At 43.9% G+C, this 21337-nt stretch overlaps 1 protein-coding gene across 2 annotated transcripts in view; it reads left to right on the top strand.

Annotated features, from left to right (window-relative positions):
• The window catches only part of LMF1 (lipase maturation factor 1), a 577865-nt gene that overhangs the window by 535360 nt on the left and 21168 nt on the right, over nucleotides 1-21337 (top strand). For both annotated transcript variants that reach the window (XM_073636425.1, XM_073636424.1), the window contains one exon: nucleotides 6795-6978. In XM_073636425.1, coding sequence (XP_073492526.1) covers nucleotides 6795-6978 — 184 coding nt within the window. The remainder of the gene's footprint in view (nucleotides 1-6794; nucleotides 6979-21337) is intronic.

Here is a 21337-nt window from a genome sequence, read left to right on the forward strand (position 1 = left end):
ATTCTGGACGTATATACAACTTAGGCACTTTTTTAGTAAACCCAAACCTCAACCAGAATGGGCAAGACATACCACCGCCTTCGAATCCCTATGCCTGACAGAAGAACCTCAAAAACATTTAATCTCGCTTACATACACCATGCTATTCTCGAACCAAAACTCAAACTTACTCTGGAACAACAAAAAATGGGAACAAGAACTTGCCATTAACCTCACAGAAAAAGAATGGGAAAATATCTACACGCTCATACACAAGGGAACCATTAACGTCCAGGTACAGGAAAACGCATTTAAAATACTATCCAGGTGGTACAGAACCCCACTTAAACTACACCACTTTAACCCCGCCCTCCCCAAGCACTGCTGGAGATGTAAAACAGACATTGGATCCCTCATACATATATGGTGGACATGCCCCAAAATACAACCGTTCTGGAAAGAGGTCCATAGAATTATCAAACAAGTAACCACTTACGCACTAGACTACACCCCAGAGCAATTCCTCATCCACCATTCCACAATCCCAACATGCTCCTACTTTTGCTCCCTTGCCATGCACATGGTAAACGCAGCTAAAATGTGTGTTCCATGCAAATGGCGGTCTCCCAACCCACCAACTGTAGCAGACTGGTATAAACGTATACAAAAAACTGCCGAAATGGAAGAACTTATACACCAAACGAAAGACACACCCGCCAAATTCAATAGCATATGGGCATGTTGGATACATTTCCGTACCACGGACGAATACAAGAAATATGGGAGAGCTGCGGCAGAGAAAGAGAGGGAATAAGGAGTCCCCCCACTAAAAACTACATATACCTGTACTCCTACAGGCTCTATCTAGATCCCATACCACTCACCGGCTTAATTAACATTAGAACATAGATCTTTTATGGTTATATAATCACTATAGAGATTGTTGTAAAGCAACTCTATCCCTTTCTTTAAAATTCTGATACTTCTTCCCACCAGTTGGTTATCTTCAAATAGCAATACACTTTTACAACTGTCAAGAGTACAATGACTATCCATTTACTGAAGTTAGTCAAACCTTGCCCATGTACTTTTACAAGCTATATTGTGATGTGTAGTAATAATTACCAAGTACTGTATGCCAAAACTCTTCTCTATTGTTTAAACCTTGCATAACATGTAATGTATCATCATCTTCAATAAAATTTGTTGGAAAAAAAAAAAGTTTTCCAATTTCCAAAGAGAATGAAATAGAAAAAATAAAGGAATAGAATAGAAAAAAATTGAATAGCATAGAAAAGAATATAATATAAGTAAAACAGAACAAAATAGGATAGAAAATAAAAGGACAAAATAGAATGGAATAGAATAGAAAGGAATAGAATAAAATAAAAAAAATATTTTTTTTTCTATTCAAATTGATTCTATTTGAATTTTGCTAAATGGTTATATTCTTTCTATTCTAATCTATTCTATTCTACTGTTTTTTAATTATGTTCTTTTTTATTTGTTTTTTCTATTCTATTCTATTCTTTTATTTTCTGTTCTATTCTTTTCTTTTCAATTCTATTTTTCCATCCGTGACCTTGACTCTCTATTGCTGGCACCCCTGCATCCTACTGTGCAGTGTTGCCGTGCCAACGTCAATTAAAAATAGAGCCCCTCATGCCACCCAGGTGTGTGTGGAAACCTTCATTTCTATGCACACACAGGCACTCCAACGCCGGTAATCTCAATTGATACTTGCACAGCACGACTTTTGAGTTGCTGCCTGCACACTGCGAGATTATGCTATGATGCTCAGCCTCCGGGACTTTCTCCAGGAAATGGGGATTAATGGTAACCTTAACATAGTGACTGGGACTTAGGACCTATTTAGTCTATCATATAGAAGCCTTTAGATGTACTTGACCTGCTATCTGTGTCTCCTTTGGAAAGATTTTCTGTCTAATATCATTAACCTGGATAGGAAGTGATGGGAAATCTCAATAATACAAACCAACACAGTAATAAAACCCTGATGGAGGCTCCAACCCTTCTTCACGTCCCTTTAAAAAAAACGATTTATGTCCCCATTGAGGTGATATCCCCCTCATTTCCTGTTCTGACCGACATCCTCAAAATAGACTGGAAATGGGTAGAAAAGTCCTTAGCGAGGACAGACAGCAATAAAAACTGCTTAAAAGGTTTTAAGCGTACTTTACCCAAAACTAAAAATAAAAAGTTGTGGTCAGACTTGAGCTTAAAAGGGCTGCTATTAGCAGATTCTTATTTTTAATAAAGTAAAATAAGCTGTAATGATCTTTATGGATAAATGACTCACAGTTGCAGAAAACGGTGACAGCATAGGACGTTTATTAAATGAAGGTGGTGTAGTGGGAAGCAATATTTTCCAACACTTCCTGTCTAGTTATTTTAACAAAAAATAATACCTTTTCATGTCTTCAGCACCAGCTGACACAGAGAAATATACAGTAGCACACCGGAAAGGGACATGAATATTAATAATCTCACCTTCTGTGCTGACTTGGGGTTGATTTACTAAAGGCAACTAGACTGTGCACTTTGCAGTTGCTCCAGAGCTTAGTAAATGAGGTAAACTTTCACTTTACAAAGAATACCCAATCATGTGCAAGGAAAATAAAAAAAAATGCATTTTTGCTTGCACATGATTGGATGATAGAAGTCAGTGGAGCTTCCGCTCATTTACTAAGCTCTGGAGCAAATGCTCTTGCAGAGTGCAAGTGTACTTTACAAAGTGCACAGTCTATTTGCCTTTAGTAAATCAACCCCATGGCAAACTGTTCATGGATAACGCTCAATTCACAAAGCTTTACCATATTGATAAGGATTTTTATTTTAGCCATGTCACGGTCATTTTCAAATCACATTGGAGTCAGCTGGAAATAACTGTGGCTTTTATGAAAATAAAGAATCCACATCTAGGTGTGTTAAGTTAGCAATATGCGGAGCATATTTCCTCCTGTTCATGATGAATTGGGTAATATTTGAGCTGTATTTGAGCTCCCATTTGATGTCCTTCAATCTAAAGAACGAAGGAGCCAGGTGGAAAATTGTTGGCTGAACAGTGACCAGTGGCGGCCCGTGCATTGTAGGCGCACGGGCGCTACCCCCCCCTTGACACCTCCACCGCCCTCCCTATTCATGTGCCTGGCCCCTTTCAGGACTCCGGACACATGAATTACTATGGCGGAGATAGGCGAGGAGTGTGTATTTTCAAGCACGTGATTAGAGCCAGAGGCTCTAATAGGCTTCAAAACAGGATGGGCTCGGGGCTCAGAGCACTGCGTCCCAATCCCACCCTGTTGTGTGGCATAGCGAATGAATTTTCGCTATATTCACACTAACGTTCCTCCCTGCCAATCAGCAGGCAGGTCAGTGAGACCTGTCTCCCAATTGGCCAAAGCATTAGGCGATCCTATTGGATGCCTAATGCTTTAGCGGAAAAGGAGACACGGCAGAGGAAGCCTGAGATGCTGAGCGGGCACAGTAGTCTGGAGAGGAGCAGAGCCCCGCCACGCGAGCGGTAAGTGCCGCCGGACCAGTTGCGGTGGGAGGGGGCTTAGTGAAGTGACAGCCGAGCCGGAGGACGCGCCTGGCTGCATTAATGGGCACAAGTGGCTACATATACTGGGCACAAGTGGCTGCATTTCATGGGCTCAAGTGGCTGAATATACTGGGCATAAGTGGCTGCATTTGGTGGGCACAAATGGCTGCATATGATGGGCACAAGTGGCTGCATTTGATTGGCACAAGTGGCTGCATTTGATGGGCACAGTGGCTACATATGATGGGCACAAGTGGCTGCATTTGATTGGCACAAGTGGCTGCATTTGATGGGCACAATGGCTGTTTTTGATGGGCACAATGGCTGCATATGATGGGGCACAGTGGCTGCATGTGATGGGCACAAGTGGCTGCATATGATGGGCACAAGTGGCTGCATATGATGGGCACAAGTGGCTCCATATGATGGGCACAGTGGCTGCATATGATGGGCGCAGTGGCTGCACTTGATGGGCACAATGGCTGCATTTGATGGGCACAGTGGCTGCATTTGATGGGCACAATGGCTGCATTTGATGGGCACAGTGAGGCTGTAGCTGATGGGGGGGTTTCAGTATTTTTCAGTTTGTTTGCGCCCCCCTATAAATTTTTAGCACCAGCCGCCACTGACAGTGACTACATCCTATGAGGTGCAGCCAGTGTTAAAGTATTCTGACAGTTGTCGGTGCAGGTGTTCCATCCGAATCGGCGACCCATCAGATTTGGTAGCGGAAGTGACGTTTCGTCACCTGCGCATGCGTACAGCCGCTAGCAGATTGCCTAATCTGACAGAACACTGTAGTCAGAAGAAGGCGGCAGCGGACATCTTAGAACACCCAGCTATGTCTTGAATTTAGGAGTCATTTTAGCAATAAAGTTAGCGTATATAAAAGAATATAGTCTATTGACATCTGTGATGGCTTTTTGATGTTAAATTTTGAAAAAAGCTCGACACCAGCAGTAGGAAGGTGCCGGAGGCCATGTTGGTACACCCCGCACTGCTCAGGGCTAAACCTTTAGGCCAATAATCACAGATGTCAACATACTATATTTATGTATATACGCTCACTTTGTTGCTAAATTTACTGTTAAATTAAAGACGTAGCTGGGTGTAGTAAGATGTCCGCTGTCTTCTTGTGACTGCAGGTGTTCCGTCAGATTAGGCAACCTGCTAGCGGGTGTACGCATGTGCAGATAACGGAACGTCACTTCCGTTACTTAATCTAGCGTGTCGCCGATTCAGACGGAACACCAGCAGTCAGAATACAAAAGCCGGTAGTGGAGATTCGACCATGCACACTGTTTGGAGTGGATAGGGGAAACCATAGACTTCTCTCATTCAGACACTGTTAGACCTCGAAGGGGTCTTCCACACGAGTTTCATTGGTTCAGTCATGTTTTTTGCTAAAAAAAAAAAAACTGATGAATCTGGATTTAAGTTACATCAGTTTACATCCGTTTTTGCATCCATTTTTTAGTTGTTGCTGAAACCAGTTATAGATGACAAAAGTCAGAACAAAACGTGTTTCTTGCCTAAAAATGGACATAAACTGAGCTGATGTAAATGGACATTATACGTTCACATTCATTCAGAACCGTCTAAATGAAAAAGGAGGCAGCCTTGTTCCATTTAAAAAACTGACACAGATGTAAACGCATGATCATTTACATTCGTCCACCCATAGACTGTGGCTGAGTCTGGATCCATCTGTGAAAATTGACATTGCAAACCCATGTGAAAGGGCCCTGGCCAACCTTAGGTTTGTGAATTGAACCTTAGGGTCCTTTCACACGAGTGCCATCAGTTCCACCATGAAAGCGCATGACTGCTGAATACTTTTACCATCAATTTACAGTATACATCAGTTCAGTTCAATATACATCCATTTTTCAAGTTCTTTTTTTTTCTTCAGTTGTTGAACAAAAAAAACCATAGGTGGACAAAAGTTGTCCTTGTCCGAAAACGGACGTAAACAGGCGACATCCGTTTACATCGATTCATGGTGGCAAGACAGAAAAGGGCACACATCTTTTCTATTTTTTTTGTTGAGTGTTTCACTTAAGTTTGTTCAACCTTATCCATTGTTATATTCACTTTTTTTAGATATTTGTTATATGCCACACAGCTGTCACTTTCGTTATACACTATACAGGCTATATTTTGATTTATCATTTTGTATATTGGTATCTCCTTTTTAGTGTATCTGTGGCCCCTTTTGGGCTGTTTTCACCTCTCTATCACATTCACTTTACACTTAGCCCCTCCCACATTCCACTCCCTTTCCCTTTTTATCACAGCACAACTACCATTTTTCTTTTTCTTTTTGTTTACATATACGTGTGCGTTTACACACTCACCCACATGTACATATGTAATAGGGCTGCCGCTGTAGTGCGAGGTGAGTACCCCAAAAAATGACAACAGAAAATATACTCAGCGCTACCTCTCTCAATCATAAATGTGCATATACTCGCATCAAATATGTGTCATATGACAACATGTGTAACAAAGTGCCAATATAGTGCAAAAAAAGTGCATTCAATAAACTTCAAAAATTCAAAAAAAATTGCAAAATAAGGTGCAAACAATAAAGTTCATCAAGTGTGAGGTGCAGGGCTGGTGACACGATGATGTAATCTTGGTGAATTCCTGTGCTCCCCTCCTGGATCCCCATTCACCAGATAAAGATTAAAAATATATGCCTGTGTATATCAAGATGGTGTCTCCTGTCCAGCAGATATGTAAAATGGTTGTGCCTCAGAGAATGGAATCTCCTCTACTTCACCACTTGATTGTAGATCCTACATACTTTACTTGGTCAAAGACGATCGGAGTAGTAAAGTTTGGACAAGTGAAGAGAAGAGGGCATATAGTGTAATACTGCAAGGTTTATTAAAAAGTTTAAAATCATTACACTTACATCAGAATCTTTAAAATGTGCAAAAATTGCCGCCTTGGCATCCAAACAGCCTTCACAGATTATCCTTAGCTTGACATGTTTAGCCCCTCCCACTGGGCGTCATCAGAAGCTTTGGGTATAGCAGTCTTTTCAGTTTTACGGTTAGCTGTACTTTTCCCTTATTGTTCACTATAAGTGAGGGATAAAACCCAGTTTACTGCTGGTTGTACACTTTTACACATCTTATAAAGTCAGCTTACTATGTTTGTTGGCCAATCAAGAAACCTGCTGGATTGGTTTTGCATTCATAATTCTGTAAAAGTTTCAGACCTTTTCTTTATGTCCATATAGCATCACCAAGGAGCGGACTGAGGTGGTCATTCAAGGAACGTCCAGTCTGGACCCCAGTGACCCTAATGCCGTGTGGGAGGAATATGAGTTTAAATGTAAGCCGGGAAATCTGACACGGAGCCCCTGTGTGATCAGCCCTTATCACTACCGCCTGGACTGGCTGATGTGGTTCGCCGCGTTTCAGGTAATGGCCTTTCTGTATTCTTGTCTATGAGTTCTTTGTGTAGCTAAGAAAGAAAAACAAGACAACGTGTCAGTATAATGCATAGGAACAGGCATTTGTCAGTTCAAATTAAAGCTGCGGGTGCTTTTTTACTTAAAAAGTTATACTTACCTGCTCTGTGCAATGATGTTACACAGAAGGGCCCCGAACCTCCTTTTCTAGGGACCCCCCGCCAGTGATCTTGGCTCCTCCTCTTCTGTGTCTGCCCCCATATCAAAAGGCTACATAAAAGAGAAGTGCGGGTTTATTATAAACCAAACACACCTACCTAATGCAGTCTGATGCTGCAAGCTGTCCCCCTCAAGCTCTAAGCCCGAGAACTGAGCGGTCACGTGACTGCAGATCCCTCAGTATTCGGTCTTCCCTAAGTAGAGAGTGGTGACTGCTCAGTGAAGTCTCTGCTCTGCTCCTCCTGTGCTTATTAAAGCACTGGGCAGGAGAGGGGAGGAAGCCGCTGGCTCAGGCTCTCATCGGTGTGCTGAGAGGTTGAGGCAATTACCTGTAAGGCATCTAGGTGGATCCCAAAATTATTGTCTGGATCCCTCCAGAGTCTGCATAAATGTAAGTTACATTGATGTGACCCACATGAGAAATATGGCCAAAAGAGATTTGGCCATACTTCTCTTTAAAGTTCTCTGGATACAATTAATTATAGGAAAAATCAAATAATATATGATGTATGACATGGTAGTTTTTTTCTTTTTTGCAAAGTCCCCCCCGTAACAAAGTTTTATTTTCCGATTAAGCCTGTCAGCAGATCTGTGGTTTCCCTCCTTCTGTTACACGGTGTCAACACTGTTCATTATGCAGTGAAAATGCACAACAGCGTTGTCACCCTGTAACTGTCATGTTTGCTGTTTGCTGAACAGCTTAACTTGCATGTAAACAGAGAGAAAAAAAAAAAAGGCATGTCAAACAAAAAAGAAGGAATGCATATAGTGGATACTATCATTACTGGTATTAAATTCATATAGGTACCAGAATACAATATTGTTTGCTATGGTGGTTCTTGAATGTGTTTCTGTGTCTAGTAGACAGGGACATTAAGAGACAAGTAGCCATTGAGCTCTGTTTTTTGTCACGTATAGTAGCATTAGCAGCATTTGGACAGTTTCATACATCGGTCTCACACCGTAGTGAACAGTATGATGTATGTGATGACCCCTCTGCATGGAGTTAGGGTTAAGCCAGTCTCTGTCCTTATGAAAGCAAACACGGGCAAGCCCTGCAGAGTGGAAGCATTGCTGAATTTAATGCAGAGAGCAACACAGGAACATCCGCTAAGAGCACTGTGACCTACATTTACTGACTGCCGGACAGCGGGCAGCCACCACCCAGGGACAGAAACCTGCTGATTCAGCAGAGGAAGCTCACATTAGATTAATGAGAGGACTATGTGAGCATCATTCCGGGCAGGGTGTGTGCTAAGAAAATATTTCTTTCTCAATGCCAGACCTCCATCATTTTCCTACATCTTCAAACCAAGCCACTGAAAATGGATCTGCTGCATATAATCAAGAGCATTAAAGTGGACCTGCAGTAAAAAATACACCACTGCCCACTTGCAAACTGTGATCCCTTAAAGTAGTACAGGTAAAAATTGCTTCTGTGGCCTTCCATGGCATCCAGTCACACAACGAAACACCTAGGCATTGGTCAAATTACCTCTTCAGAAAACTTTCTGGGCACTGTTCTGATGAAGAGTTATCCAAACAGCAGCTCTGCCTGAACTCTCCTTCAGCAGAAATCACATGACCAATGCCTAGGCAATTGGTTCCCACCAGAGCTCAGGGCACTGTTTCTGAAGGACAGGTTAGTATTTCAGACCTTCCTGTAATAGGCGAGAGGAGGAAGTAAGGCACAGGTAAATGCTCACTCAGAGGTAGGCAACCACAACAATCCAGTTGTAGTAATACAAGTAAATGGCGCAAAAGACTAAGACAATATATATCTCTGAATATTGAATAGAAGTGCTAAGTAGGCATAAAAATAAATGCAAGCAATGACAACCCAGGTCCACAATCTAGGTGATTGTATATAGGTGAAGTCCAAAAATCAAATAGATAAATAAAGGTGGGGGTGGGGAGGAAGGGGTGGTTTTAGAAGGGAAGAAAGTCCACGCTCACGGCAGCCATCCAGGGGGAACAGAAACCATGTTCCCAGTACACTGTAACAACAAAAGAGGGAGAGGAGGCGCCTCTGGGTGCAGATTTTTAACAGATTTATAATTTGAGGTAAAACTAGTGAAATGGCAACTCACATATCAGTAGATAAAAACAGGCAATGTACTGTCCCAAACAGCGGGGGGGTTGTGTTCATTATCAGTTCAGTCATTCGCTCGTCCTCCTGTGGATAGGCGCTGTGTTTTCTCCTGCACCGTTAGATGGATCTCTGCTGGGTGCGGTGGAGTGTTCATCAACACGAGGCTTGGAGCGCAAGCGGTGCAGGAGAAGACAACACAGCGCCTATCCACTGGAGGACGAGCGACTGACTGAACTGATGATGAACACAACCCCCCCCCCCGTTTGGGACAGTACATTGCCTGTTTTTATCTACTGAAATGTGAGTTGCCATTTCACCAGTTTTACTTCATGTTAAAAATCTGCACCCAGAGGCACCTCCTCTCCCTCTTTTATTGATACAGTTGTAGGAAAACTACAAATGCCATTATGCCTCTGAGCATTACGCCTGTGACTGTCAGAATCCTATAGGACTTGTAGTTCAACAATAGCTGGAGTTCTGCGGCCCCGGTCCTCTTGACTGCCAGTGTAAGCAAGTCCTAAATATGTGTAGCACCCTTTTCCCTAGAATAGGGCTACAGGTAAATTTAGTTATGCTGGGTGGTAGCCAGCCTAATTTGTAGTGTTTAATGGTCAATTGAAGTTGTGGCTTCTCCTTTTTGTCAGAAGGTGGCACTGTTGCCTTTGAAATTAGTGTGATGAGCTACAGTATACTTAAGTTATGGATAAACATATTTTTCTCAGCCAATCATATTTGCGGCTAAGCATGCTGGGAAAAGCTATTTAATGGAAAGAAGTCAGGTGATGTCAGTCTTCCCGCCCAGGACTTCGGCCTGGGTGGATTTGAATACAGTTCCTGGCTGCTAGTCCTGAAGCCTGAGGCCTATCCAGGTGGCTGCCGGCTGCTAGGCCTATCCGAGGCCTATCCGGGTGTTCAAGTTCATGCAAAGGAAAGCCTGCTAAAGATCTAGAAACGATTCTAGGGGGATGGAGTTCTAAAGAAACACCAGAGGTGACTCTTCACGGACCGGGGATCCATGACGTGGCTGGGAGAGCGTCAAGAGAGAACTCAAGGGAATCAGAGTATAAAGCTGTGAGTAAAGTTCAGTTACTAGAGGAGACAGCCTATCCTACAAAGTAAAGGCTCTTATTCCTGTACTGTTGTCTACCTTACTTCACCTATTTTTGTCTAAGGAGTCTGCCAATCTGCCTGTTGCTGATCATTAGTAAGCGTGTCTAGTGCAAGATCCCCTCTCTGCCATATTTTTCCTGTTTTGAGAAATAAACTTCTCTCTTGTATAAAGCATAAAAGTGACTGGCGTCCAATGTTCTTTTTTGTTCATCACCCATCATGCCTGCAAAACTGCACCATGAGACTCTATGTCAGCCATCCCTACCCCTGGTAGTCACCATCAGACTCCTGGAAAATAGGGGTAGGCGCTACATGTGTTTTTGTGGAGCAAAAAAAAAACCAGCGCCTTTGTGAGATGCACTATATGGGCCAAAGTTTGTGGACACAAAACCATCACACCAATGTGAACTGGCTGAAAATCCCATTTAGTAACCATGAGCATTAATATGGGGTTGACTCCTTCTCCCCCTCCCCCTTTTTGTGGCTTCAACAGCCTCCACTGTTCAGAGAAGGGTTTCCAAAAAATGTTCTAGTGTGTCTATAGGAATTTGTGCCTATTCGGCCAAATTAACATTTGTGAGATCAGGTACTGATGTTGAATGAGAAGACCTGGCTCACAGCTGTTGTTGCAATTCATCCCAAAGGTGTTAAGTAGGGCTGAGGTCAGGGCTCTGTGCATGCCATTCAAATTCTCCCACACCAAACTCATCAAACCATGTCTTTATGGAGCTGGAAGAAAAAAAGGCCTTCCCCGAACTGTTACTACAAGGATAAAAGAGCACTATTGTCTAAAATATATAGGGGGGTGTGCAAGAGGGGCTTGGCGATTGGCTAGAATTGGTGCCAAGAGCACAAGTCTCTGCCCCACTTCTGTCCTTTTCTGATTCACTCTGTGCCAGAGGCCTCCACATGACATTCCTGGCCATGGGCCTTTATATCAAAAGGAAGGAATGCCCACACAAATAAGTAGATTTGCTTCACATTACTGATGGAATTTAGGGAATGGCATAGACGTCACATCACGTCAACATACATTCTGGAGTCCCTTGACACTACACATTTAGTGGACGGCCTGCAGTAGTCACATGTGAAAGCATATGCAGTACTTTAAGCAGCCATCTTTCTCTGACAGTCTCTCCTTCCACATTGGGTCATTAGTCCTCACAGGACTGGGCTCTCTGTGGACACCTTTTCCAAAGGTACACCTCTCCCAGGACCCTCCAGGGGAATAGCCTCACTCGGAGAACTCTTGGAATAGCCTAAAAGGCCTTTTGCAATCTGCCATAGCCCCCAACTCTATAAGGGTCACAAAGTCTACAGCCGGCTCTCTTGGGTGCAGGTCTACTCTTCCCCAGCCTTCTGCCCTGTACAGGGCCTCTTCGTGCTGGTTATATCTGTGCTGGTGTGGAGTGCTTGGCTCCCATTCTCCAAGTGCACTAGAGCTCCTCCCCCATGACATGACTACAGGAGGGCTCTAACTAAAGGGGAAAGAACCAAAATGGGAAAAAAAGCGCTGTGCTGTGGCAAAATCATACAAATCTAGCCTTGGGTAATAAGAGCAAAAGTATTAAATCCATGGCAAATAAATATTAAAATGATGGCATACAGAAGTCATGGAGCGGCCAATCAGTAGACATTACAGACCACAGCTATGTGATGGAGGTACCTGGAGGCTGGAGCCACAGGAATGACAGGGGATCTCCTGGATGATAAATGGAGCCAACTGTACTGCTGGGCAAGGTGTAGAGGAATGGCCATGATCAGGAGGTCCCAAGAAGGGACAGTGTGGTAGCCCGGTGGGTCAGGAGATCCAGATGTAATATCCTGTGTCTACGATTAGGGCAGGCTAGAAACACCAGGGCAGAAGGAAGGTGGCCGAGACTGCAGGAAGTGACGGCTGCTTGCAGAGAGGAAGCCGCTTCCGCCGCCCAAAGATGATGTCACAGACTGGTGAAACACAGCCGTGGAGATCCACCAGCTATGGGCAGCACCAAGCACAGGGGCCGCTCTGAGGAAACTGAAGCCAAAAGTGCATTAAGACAAGCCGACAGCAATGACTACATGTTTCAGGGCTTAACCCCTTCTTAAGGTCATGAGAAGCCATGACTGCTGTATGCCATAATTTTAATTTTTATTTCCCATGGAATAAACACTTTTGCTTCTATTACTCAAGGCTGGATTTGTATGATTTTGCTACGGCACGGTGTTTTTTTTCCATTTTTGGTTCTTTTCATGTCTCATTTGTCTATGAAGTTGGCATAGCAGCGGCCCTAGCTCTGGCAGCTTCCATCCACCTGGGAAGTTGTCCATGCACCTGGACATTTGTGTGTTTCTAACCAAAGGGGGCCTAGCACCTGATAACACTGTCCTGTAACCAGACACCTTTCTGGCACAGAACCACCAAGTGGCAGACTAGCTAGCTGCACCTGCTTACATACTTTTGACCATAGTGTATAAGACACTTTGGATGACAACCATGTCCCTCTCCATAGTTACAGTTGAGTCGTTCCTGAGACAGGAAGTGTGATATTTGCAGGATTACCAGGTGAAAATAGAATAAAACAAAGCCTAAAATGCATGCTAAAGTGGCCCCTTGGACAATATTAGTCTTTGTCATTTTTGCATGCCAGAACGGACTGGCTGCTGCATAGAATGTATTGTACTGTAGTAGGTTGTGCTACATATAGTAAGCTGCATTGAGACAGCAGTACCAGCGAATTCCCTTTGGCTGACGGAAATAGAGAGAGTCATTGCGCATCCCCTCTATTTAAGAGAAGTCCTGTATTTTTCAGTAAATACAAGACTTCCTCTGAGGGGCCAAGGTGGAGATTGTGATGTCATCCGCCCGCTTCTCCACATCAGGAAACTGCTTATTGTACATAGTATAGGCTGCTACAGTTAACCCTAAGCAGCAGCCAGTCAGTCTGACATGTAAATAATTTGTGTGCACAAAGCCTGAAAGAATTATTTAAAGTGCCAGGAAATCTGGAATTTTTAAGCATTGGTTTGCACACCTTAATTGATATTGCAGTATGATGAATCGGGCCCTTGTAAGGCTGCCAGTCCCAAGGTATTGTGTATGCTGCATGCACATAAACATAGGCTCATACAACAAGGCCGCCTCCTGTACATCTTAGAAGGCAGCCTCTCGGCGATAAGGTGCCAACAGACTAAAGTCTTGCAGTAGACACAATACTCATAATTGTGGAAAGGCTGGATTTACTAACACCATTTGGAAGTGTGCAGCCATAACATGTGGTAGTGTTTCACTCACGCATTCTGCCAGTCTACTTTACACCTCAGTCCTGACACAAGCCAGCAGCATCTGATGACTCTGCTTCCGGAGAGACCGAACCCCTTTAGCACTCTCCTGCATGTTCCTGTGATCGTTCCTGTGGTCTGTCCCAGGCTCTTCCTCTGCATAACACCAGTTAAGATGGATTAAATCATTCAACAGTAATTTGGCACATCTGTGGATTTAGTGCATTTGCAAAAATTTACATACAGTCCACGTTTCCCTGTACCAAAACAGGTTAATTCTGCTCCAACTCAGTGCCAGACTGATATTTCAGTTTTGTCTGATTGCTGGGGAGCTGAATAACATGCCGGTTGATGTATTCTATAAAATGTAGAGTAAAATTTTGAGGAGTCCAGCTGCAACCGAGTGACACCTTTATTAAGGCATTGTAGGAGGGCATCAACACAAACTGGGGATTGATCCAGAAGTGTTTCGGGCCCGCATTACAGTTGGTGGACATCAATGTGGATCTCCTGACCACCAGGTATAAACTGGTCAGGTTTGTCTCTGGGTACAGGGTTTCTCTGGTGTTTGCAATGATGATCTGGTAGCTCTGTGGGATTGGTACAGCCTAATTTATGCCTTTGCTCCCCTGAAGCTGTTTCCCTCGCTTGCTCCACAGGTGTCAGAGGGGGGCTTTCTAGTGATCCTCATTGCTCTGTGTTTGCTCAGGGAGGCATGTTAGTCCGACCTGGTCAGACTCCTGGAGGACACTCCCTGTGCTCTTCAAATTGTCCAGATTTTTTACCTTAAGGGCCAGTTTACTACACTGCTTTACAGTCAGTTGGCATGGCCTCTGAAGCCCAGGTCCTGAGGGACAGAGGCATCTCTGAGGCTTGGCTCACACCATCGCTGCATGCGACTCCCAGCACGGCTCCGGTGCTTCCTGGTTCACCATTTCAGGTCTGTTTTCAGCCCGAAATTTTGGCTGAATTCAGACCAGAAACGGACCAAAAGACGCACAGGGCTCCTGTGCAAATTCGCACCGAAGCCGCAGCGGAGACATGTGAACCGGCTCCTTAGAGAGCCGGTCAAAATCTCCTGCTATTGCTAATTGGATACGGGGAATTGGCATCCAATTCGTAATGGTGTGATCTCAGCCTCAATCAGTGATTGCCATGATGCTCAAAGCTAGGAAGTCTACTTCCTGCAGGTTCTATCATTGCACAAGGCTTGCTTTGTTTGCTGCAAACCTAGGGACATTAACCCAAGAAATAGTTTATGAGCTGAATCCTGGCTTTTTTGCAGATGGGCTTGGACCTGCAGCTGGCCGTAATCACCATCAAGGAGCAGGTCCCAGTTTTTCTGATCTTGTTTCAGAGACAGCAGGCCTCCAACCCTTTGATTAAGCCTTTAGTACAGGGTATTTTTCATGGAGCTTCCACTGTGCACTGTCATGTGATCCCACTTGCAGTGCCATCCCTAAACTGATAATTAAAGTGGAAAGTAAAGAAGTTAAAAACAGAAAAACCTACTTCAGTATTATACCAGTACCTTCTTTTGTCTGCCATACCTGAGTTATCTTCATTGAAACAGAAATGGAGATCGGATGTACCTGAGTTACATGGGGATGACTGGTCTGAGGTATGGGACTTTCCTTTCACTCACCTAGTGTCCGCCAAGTGCAAACTCATTCATTTCAAAATTCTACATCGAGCTACCTTTACCCCATACAGACTCCACAGGATGAACCAGGATGTTCCCGCAGTCTGTTGGAGGTGCACATGCCCAATGGGAGATTTCTTCCACATTTTCTGGACTTGGGTGTCATGGTTATGCAGTAATCTTTCTCTGTCAGCTTACCTCTCCTCATATGTTCAGACTAAGAGGCCAGCCACTCTCACCTGGCTGTTTTTATAACCTCTCCTCTAAGCATGGCTCCACTCCAGGCCCTATCAGGGAACCCTATATTAACCTGTGCACTGCAAGCCAGCGGTGCTGATCAACGATTGTGTATTCATTGTGTGTTTGGCTTCCTGTTTCCTGCTTGCCGTGTGCTCTTCATTTGTCTCTGTTACCGACCTTGGCGTGTTCTCAACTATTGCTGTCTGCTCATGACCCTGACCTTTTGGCGTGTCCCTGACTATCCCTGTTTACCTGTGACCCTGAACCTTTGGCGTGTACTCTGTTGTTCCTGTCTGCTAGTCGCCCTGACCTCTGCCTTATCCCTTTACTATCCTTGTTGTTCCAGCCTGCTGCTTCCTTCTCCTGTAGTCTACCGTGAGCGTGAGCTGTGAGACCTTAGGGGCAGCGACCTGGAGCCAGACTGCAGCGCAGTCCATCCTCACCACTAGAGGCTCTTGTGAACACCTGCTGGCTCTTAGACTCCTCGCCCTGGGGAATCTATGCTCTAGCTCCCACTGGGATCTGTGTTAGTGATCCAGTAGACCTGCTTCCTGAACCTCCCTGGGTACTATCCGAGGCAGTCCTAGGGTCCACTATCTTAGCGGTGCACTTCTGACCCCTACAGAGTGCATCTGTCACCTGGTCTCAGGTGACCTGACATTGGGCTTACTGTATACTGGAGGAATGTGCTTCAGGTCATCACCTCCAAGACTTACATACAAATCCACTGTACACCTAGACACTGTTTTCTGGGCACAGTAGAAGAACTTGCCAATACAGTGACGATATGGATCCCCTTAATCCTATGATTGTTTTATCCATGCAAAAAAGGGAGAAAGGCTGGTGCCATGGAAGTTGGCTAAAACATTGTTTTATTATTGCAGGTGAACAAAGGTCATAAAAGCCAACTCGTTTCAGCCATCAGGCCTTACTCATATTGTTTTATGCCAGGACGGCTATCACAATGTGCTGGAAAAAATCATTGCCTTCTACTGTCCGATTTGGGATGCAACTGGTGAACTCTAATTTACCTCAGTGTCAAGCTAATTATTATAATAGACATGTCCATAAACATTTCAAAAAGTTTGGTCATGCTGGCTGGACAACCCTTCTACAGCCACATCAGCTGATAACTAAAGTTATTGATCTACTCCCTTACCCAGTTCAGGCCTACCAACCGCACTTATACTGCGGAAGGGCGGCCCCGCTATGCCAAATCCCGTACGTGTATGTGATTTGGCATTTCTGGGTAGGATTGCCCACCGCACTATCACAATCCCACTATAAGTCACTGAACATTGCCATTACTAGATTAAAAAAAAAAATAATAATTCAGTGTATATATACCAATTTTTTTGTAGATGCTATAAATTTCACACAAACCAATAAAATATGCCTTTTGGGATTTTTTTTTCCAAAGACTTGTAGCAGACTACATTTTAGCCTAAATTTATGAAGAAATTCTAATTTTTTAATTGTTTCATTTGATATAGCAGAAAGTAAAATATATTGGTGTTTTTTTTCAAATTTCTTTTTCATTTATATAATAAAAACCCAGAGGTGATCAAATACCACCAAAAGAAAGCTCTATTTGTGCGGAAAAAAAATGATATAAATTTAATTTGGGTACAGTGTTGCATGACCACGCAATTGTCAATTAAAGTAGTGCAGTACTAAATAGCAAAAAATGCCCTGGTCATGAAGGGGGGGTAAAACCTTCCTGAGCTTAAGTGGTTAAAGTTGGTCCCTGAGAAATCCTCCCGGGGGGCATGGTGCCCTTAATAATACTCTTTACAACATGTTCTCCAGCCACACACTGTACGATTGTATGATCTATTGTACAACTTCTATGTTTGGAGTTTCGTTTTTTACATATCTGCTCCCCCCTGCATGGGTAGTGAGTGTGTGTATATTTCTTTTCACAATTTTTGTTTGTTTTGTGCAAAAATTCAATAAAAAAAGTTATTAAAAAAAAAAGTTAACAGGATTTCTCTCTTTAATCACCTATCAGAAGGAATATGGATAAGTGTCATATCCATATGGCACCTGTCTGGTTAATGGTGAGCCCACGGCAGGGCACTGAGGTAGTGATGTCAGCGCCATTCACTTGTGAGCCAACACCAGGCTGATGACGAACCCCCCAAGGGGATGAATGTCGCTGGACTTTAAATAGGAAAACGGTTGGCAGCAAGAGGAGGGGGCAGAGTGTCCGGGGGAGCCAGTGCCAGAGAGAAGGTGAGAGCTGTATTTTTTATTTTAAAATCTGCTGAGTAGTGCAAAAAAATATCACGCTGGTCTGCTTTAAAGCTGAACTCCAGGCAGATATAAAAACTTTTTGCTCATTTTCATGTTTCCAGGCTAGGCCAGGCTCCACTGCCTCCTGGGATTTCTATGTGACAGCTAGCCCAAGGTTGATTTACTAAAACTGGAGAGTGCAAAATCTTCCAGGTTTTATTGTCAAAGCTTAGCGGCTTGCCGACCAGTGCGCGACAATATACGTCGGCACAATGGCACGACTGCGCAAATGGGCGTACCTGTACGTCCCCTTTAAGACGCGGCATTGTGGGTGCATGAGCGCCACGTACTCCGTGACTGTGCCCGCAGTTCCCGCGGACTCGATGTCCGCCGGGGGCCCGCGATTGTGTCACGGAGCGGAAGAATGGGGAGATGCCTTTGTAAACAAGGCATTTCCCTGTTCTGCCTACTGACATGACAGGGATCTACTGCTCCTTGTCATCGGAAGCAGTGATCGCTGTCATGTCAGTGGTAGCCCCTCCCCCCACAGTTAGAATCACTCCCTAGGACACACTTAACCCCTTGATCGCCCCCTAGTATTTAATCCCTTTCCTGCCAGTGTCATTTATACAGTAATCCGTGCATTTTTATAGCACTGATCGCTGTATAAATGTCAATGGTCCTAAAATAGTGTCTGATCTGTCCGCCGCAATGTCGCAGTCACGATAAAAATCGCAGATCGCCGCCATTACTAATAAAAAAATAATAATAAAAATGCCATAAATCTATCCCGTATTTTGTAGACGCTATAACTCTTGCACAAACCAATCAATATACACTTATTGCGAATTTTTTTTTTTTTACCAAAAATATGCTGAAGAATACATATCGGCCTAAACTGAGAAAGATTTTATATATATATATATATATATATATATATATATATATATTTTGGGGGATATTTATTATAGCAAAAAGTAAAAAATAATGCTTTTTTTTTCAAAATTGTTGCACTTTTTTTGTTTATAGTGCAAAAAATAAAAACCACAGAGGTGATCAAATACCTCCAAATAAAGCTCTATTTGTGGGGGAAAAAAAGGACGTCAATTTTGTTTGGGTGCAACGTCGCACAAACGTGCAATTGTCAGTTAAAGCGATGCAAAAAGTGCTCTGGTCAGGAAGTGGTTCATTGAATTGAACAAGCTGAAGTTAGAAGCTGGTTGACTACCATGCACAACTGCACCAGATTTTGCACTCTTTAGTAAATCAACCCCAGTGTGTTACTAAACCGCAAGTTTGCAGCGCACATGGACAAATGCTGCGGGGCACTACAGTTCTTATCCACCAGAAGTTGGCTGCATTTGTGTGCAAAGCTTAGACATGCCGCTGGTCTCTGCCAGTTCACTAATGCCTGGTAGAGACTGACAACACAACTGTGCATGCACTTTTTTTTTTTTTAATTGGCATCATGTAACAAGGGTGGGTAAATAGCTGGTTTCAGCTTCTTGCAGTCACTGTAAAAGCAGTGTAAAGAATCGATCAGTTCATGTGCTGAGTAGAAACACGCTCATAGGATGAGAGAACAGAGTGACAAAGAGATGAGGTCATCACCGTACTGCCTCTCTTTTCACTGTCCAGTCACGGGCTGGGGCAAGTCCAGAACAACCTAAACTCAGAAGAAGTGGCTTGAATGATGCTGGCCATTAGGCTGAAGACATCTAGTGGCAAAAAAATTACTGTGGGGGTAATCTCTATACTGAAGATGAATATTGCAGAGAAAACTGCTTTTGTTATTTTATCTTTTAAAGTGGTTGTTAACCCTTTTGTCTTTCTTTTACCTATAGGTAAGCCTAGAAAAAGGATTACCTATAGGTAGTGGAAATATCTCCTAAACGTGCGCCGTTTAGGAGATATTTCACTTGTAGTGTGCCCGATGTCATAATCGGCGCATGCGCTGTGAGGAAACGGACCACCATGCCGTTTCTTCCCCTAGCGTGTGCCATGACTGACGGCTCCGGCCAGTCACAGAGCCGGAGTCTGCGGCCCCGGAAGGAAGAGGGGCCAAAATGGACGCAGCCTTCACAGGGGACAGCGCGGGCTTCGTTTGCAGGTAAGTGTCATATAATGGGCTAGTATGCGATGCATACTAGCCCATTATGTTTTTAATTAGCAGGCCTTGCAGGGAGCAAAAGAGGAAGTAAATCGCATCTGGGTTTACTTCCTTTACTAGGCTATTCATTTGTAATATTTTGGCTGGAGTTCTACTTTAATAAATTGTATGTGTTATGCTTTAGTAAATTGACTCTATTTACTATGTTAGTAAATCAATCTTTGCACATGGTTTTAATCCACTGTTACTTAGTACCCCCCTTCTGGATTCTCCTTTTAATTTCTGTAATTGGATTTTTGCTGAGATGGGCGTTGCCTCCTTGATGTAAGCTGGAGATGACACTCATTGTTTGGCCAGCTTTGTCCAAGTGGTGTCCATAGTGATGCTTTGGCCGAGTCGTCAGCCAGGCAAGAGGTGGCATCGGTGTCTACCAGCTGCAGTTACAAGAAGCTGAAATCACATCGTAAACCGGCTCTTGAGCAAATGTCATTGCCGTAGGCTTCTTCCCAACACGTATTCCACACTGCCATCGAGTCCGCTGCTTCGTCTCCGTTTATCAGCAAGGGAATCCGCTCTGGCAATAAACAAGTCTGCTCGAACAGAGAACTGGCTCGCACTTGCCTCTGCCTACTGGGAGTGGGCTCAGCAGGCCTGCTCTGACTCACTGATCCTGAGTGGGCAAATCTGGCACGGCTCTCTCGGCTCTGCGCGGCCAGCCTCATTGCCACTTGGGCAGGATTGGCGGCCAGGCACGTTAAAGGACCGCTGTACACAAATGACATCATTCTCATGAACCGTTTAGGGGAAAGAAGGGCTGAATAACATTTGTAGATGGATATATTCACGTTTCAGGAGATTACCAGGACAGAAGCTGTTATTGGGAGTGATAATTTCCAGCAAACTGCTGACTTCCTGTTCTGTAATTCCGTAGGACAAATTGTGTGACCATCATTATGCTGCCTCGTCTTTCTTATCATAGGTCAGTAGGCTGCACAGCAAAGCTAAATAAATACATTATATTACCAAAAGTATTGGGACGCCTGCCTTTACATGAACTTTAATGGCATCCCAGTCTTAGTCTGTAGGGTTTAATATTGAGTCGGCCCACCCTTTGCAGCTATAACAGCTTTAACTTTTCTGGGAAGGCTGTCCACAAGGTTTAGGAGTGTCTATGGGAATGTTTGACCATTCTTCCAGAAGCACATTTGTGAGGTCAGGCACTGATGTTGGACAAGAAGGTCTGGCTTGCAATCTCCGCTCTAATTCATCCTCTCTGTGCAGACCAGTCATATTCCTCCACCCCAAACTCGCTCATCCATGTCTTTATGGACCTTGCTTTGTGCACTGGTCCAAATCATTTGGTGGAGGGGGGATTATGGTGTGGGGTTGTTTTTCAGGGGTTGGGCTTAGCCCCTTAGTTCCAGTGAAGGGAACTCCTAAGGTGTCAGCATACCAAGATA

This window comes from Aquarana catesbeiana, linkage group LG06 (assembly GCF_042186555.1).
Source record: "Aquarana catesbeiana isolate 2022-GZ linkage group LG06, ASM4218655v1, whole genome shotgun sequence".
Taxonomy (NCBI): Eukaryota; Metazoa; Chordata; class Amphibia; order Anura; family Ranidae; genus Aquarana; species Aquarana catesbeiana.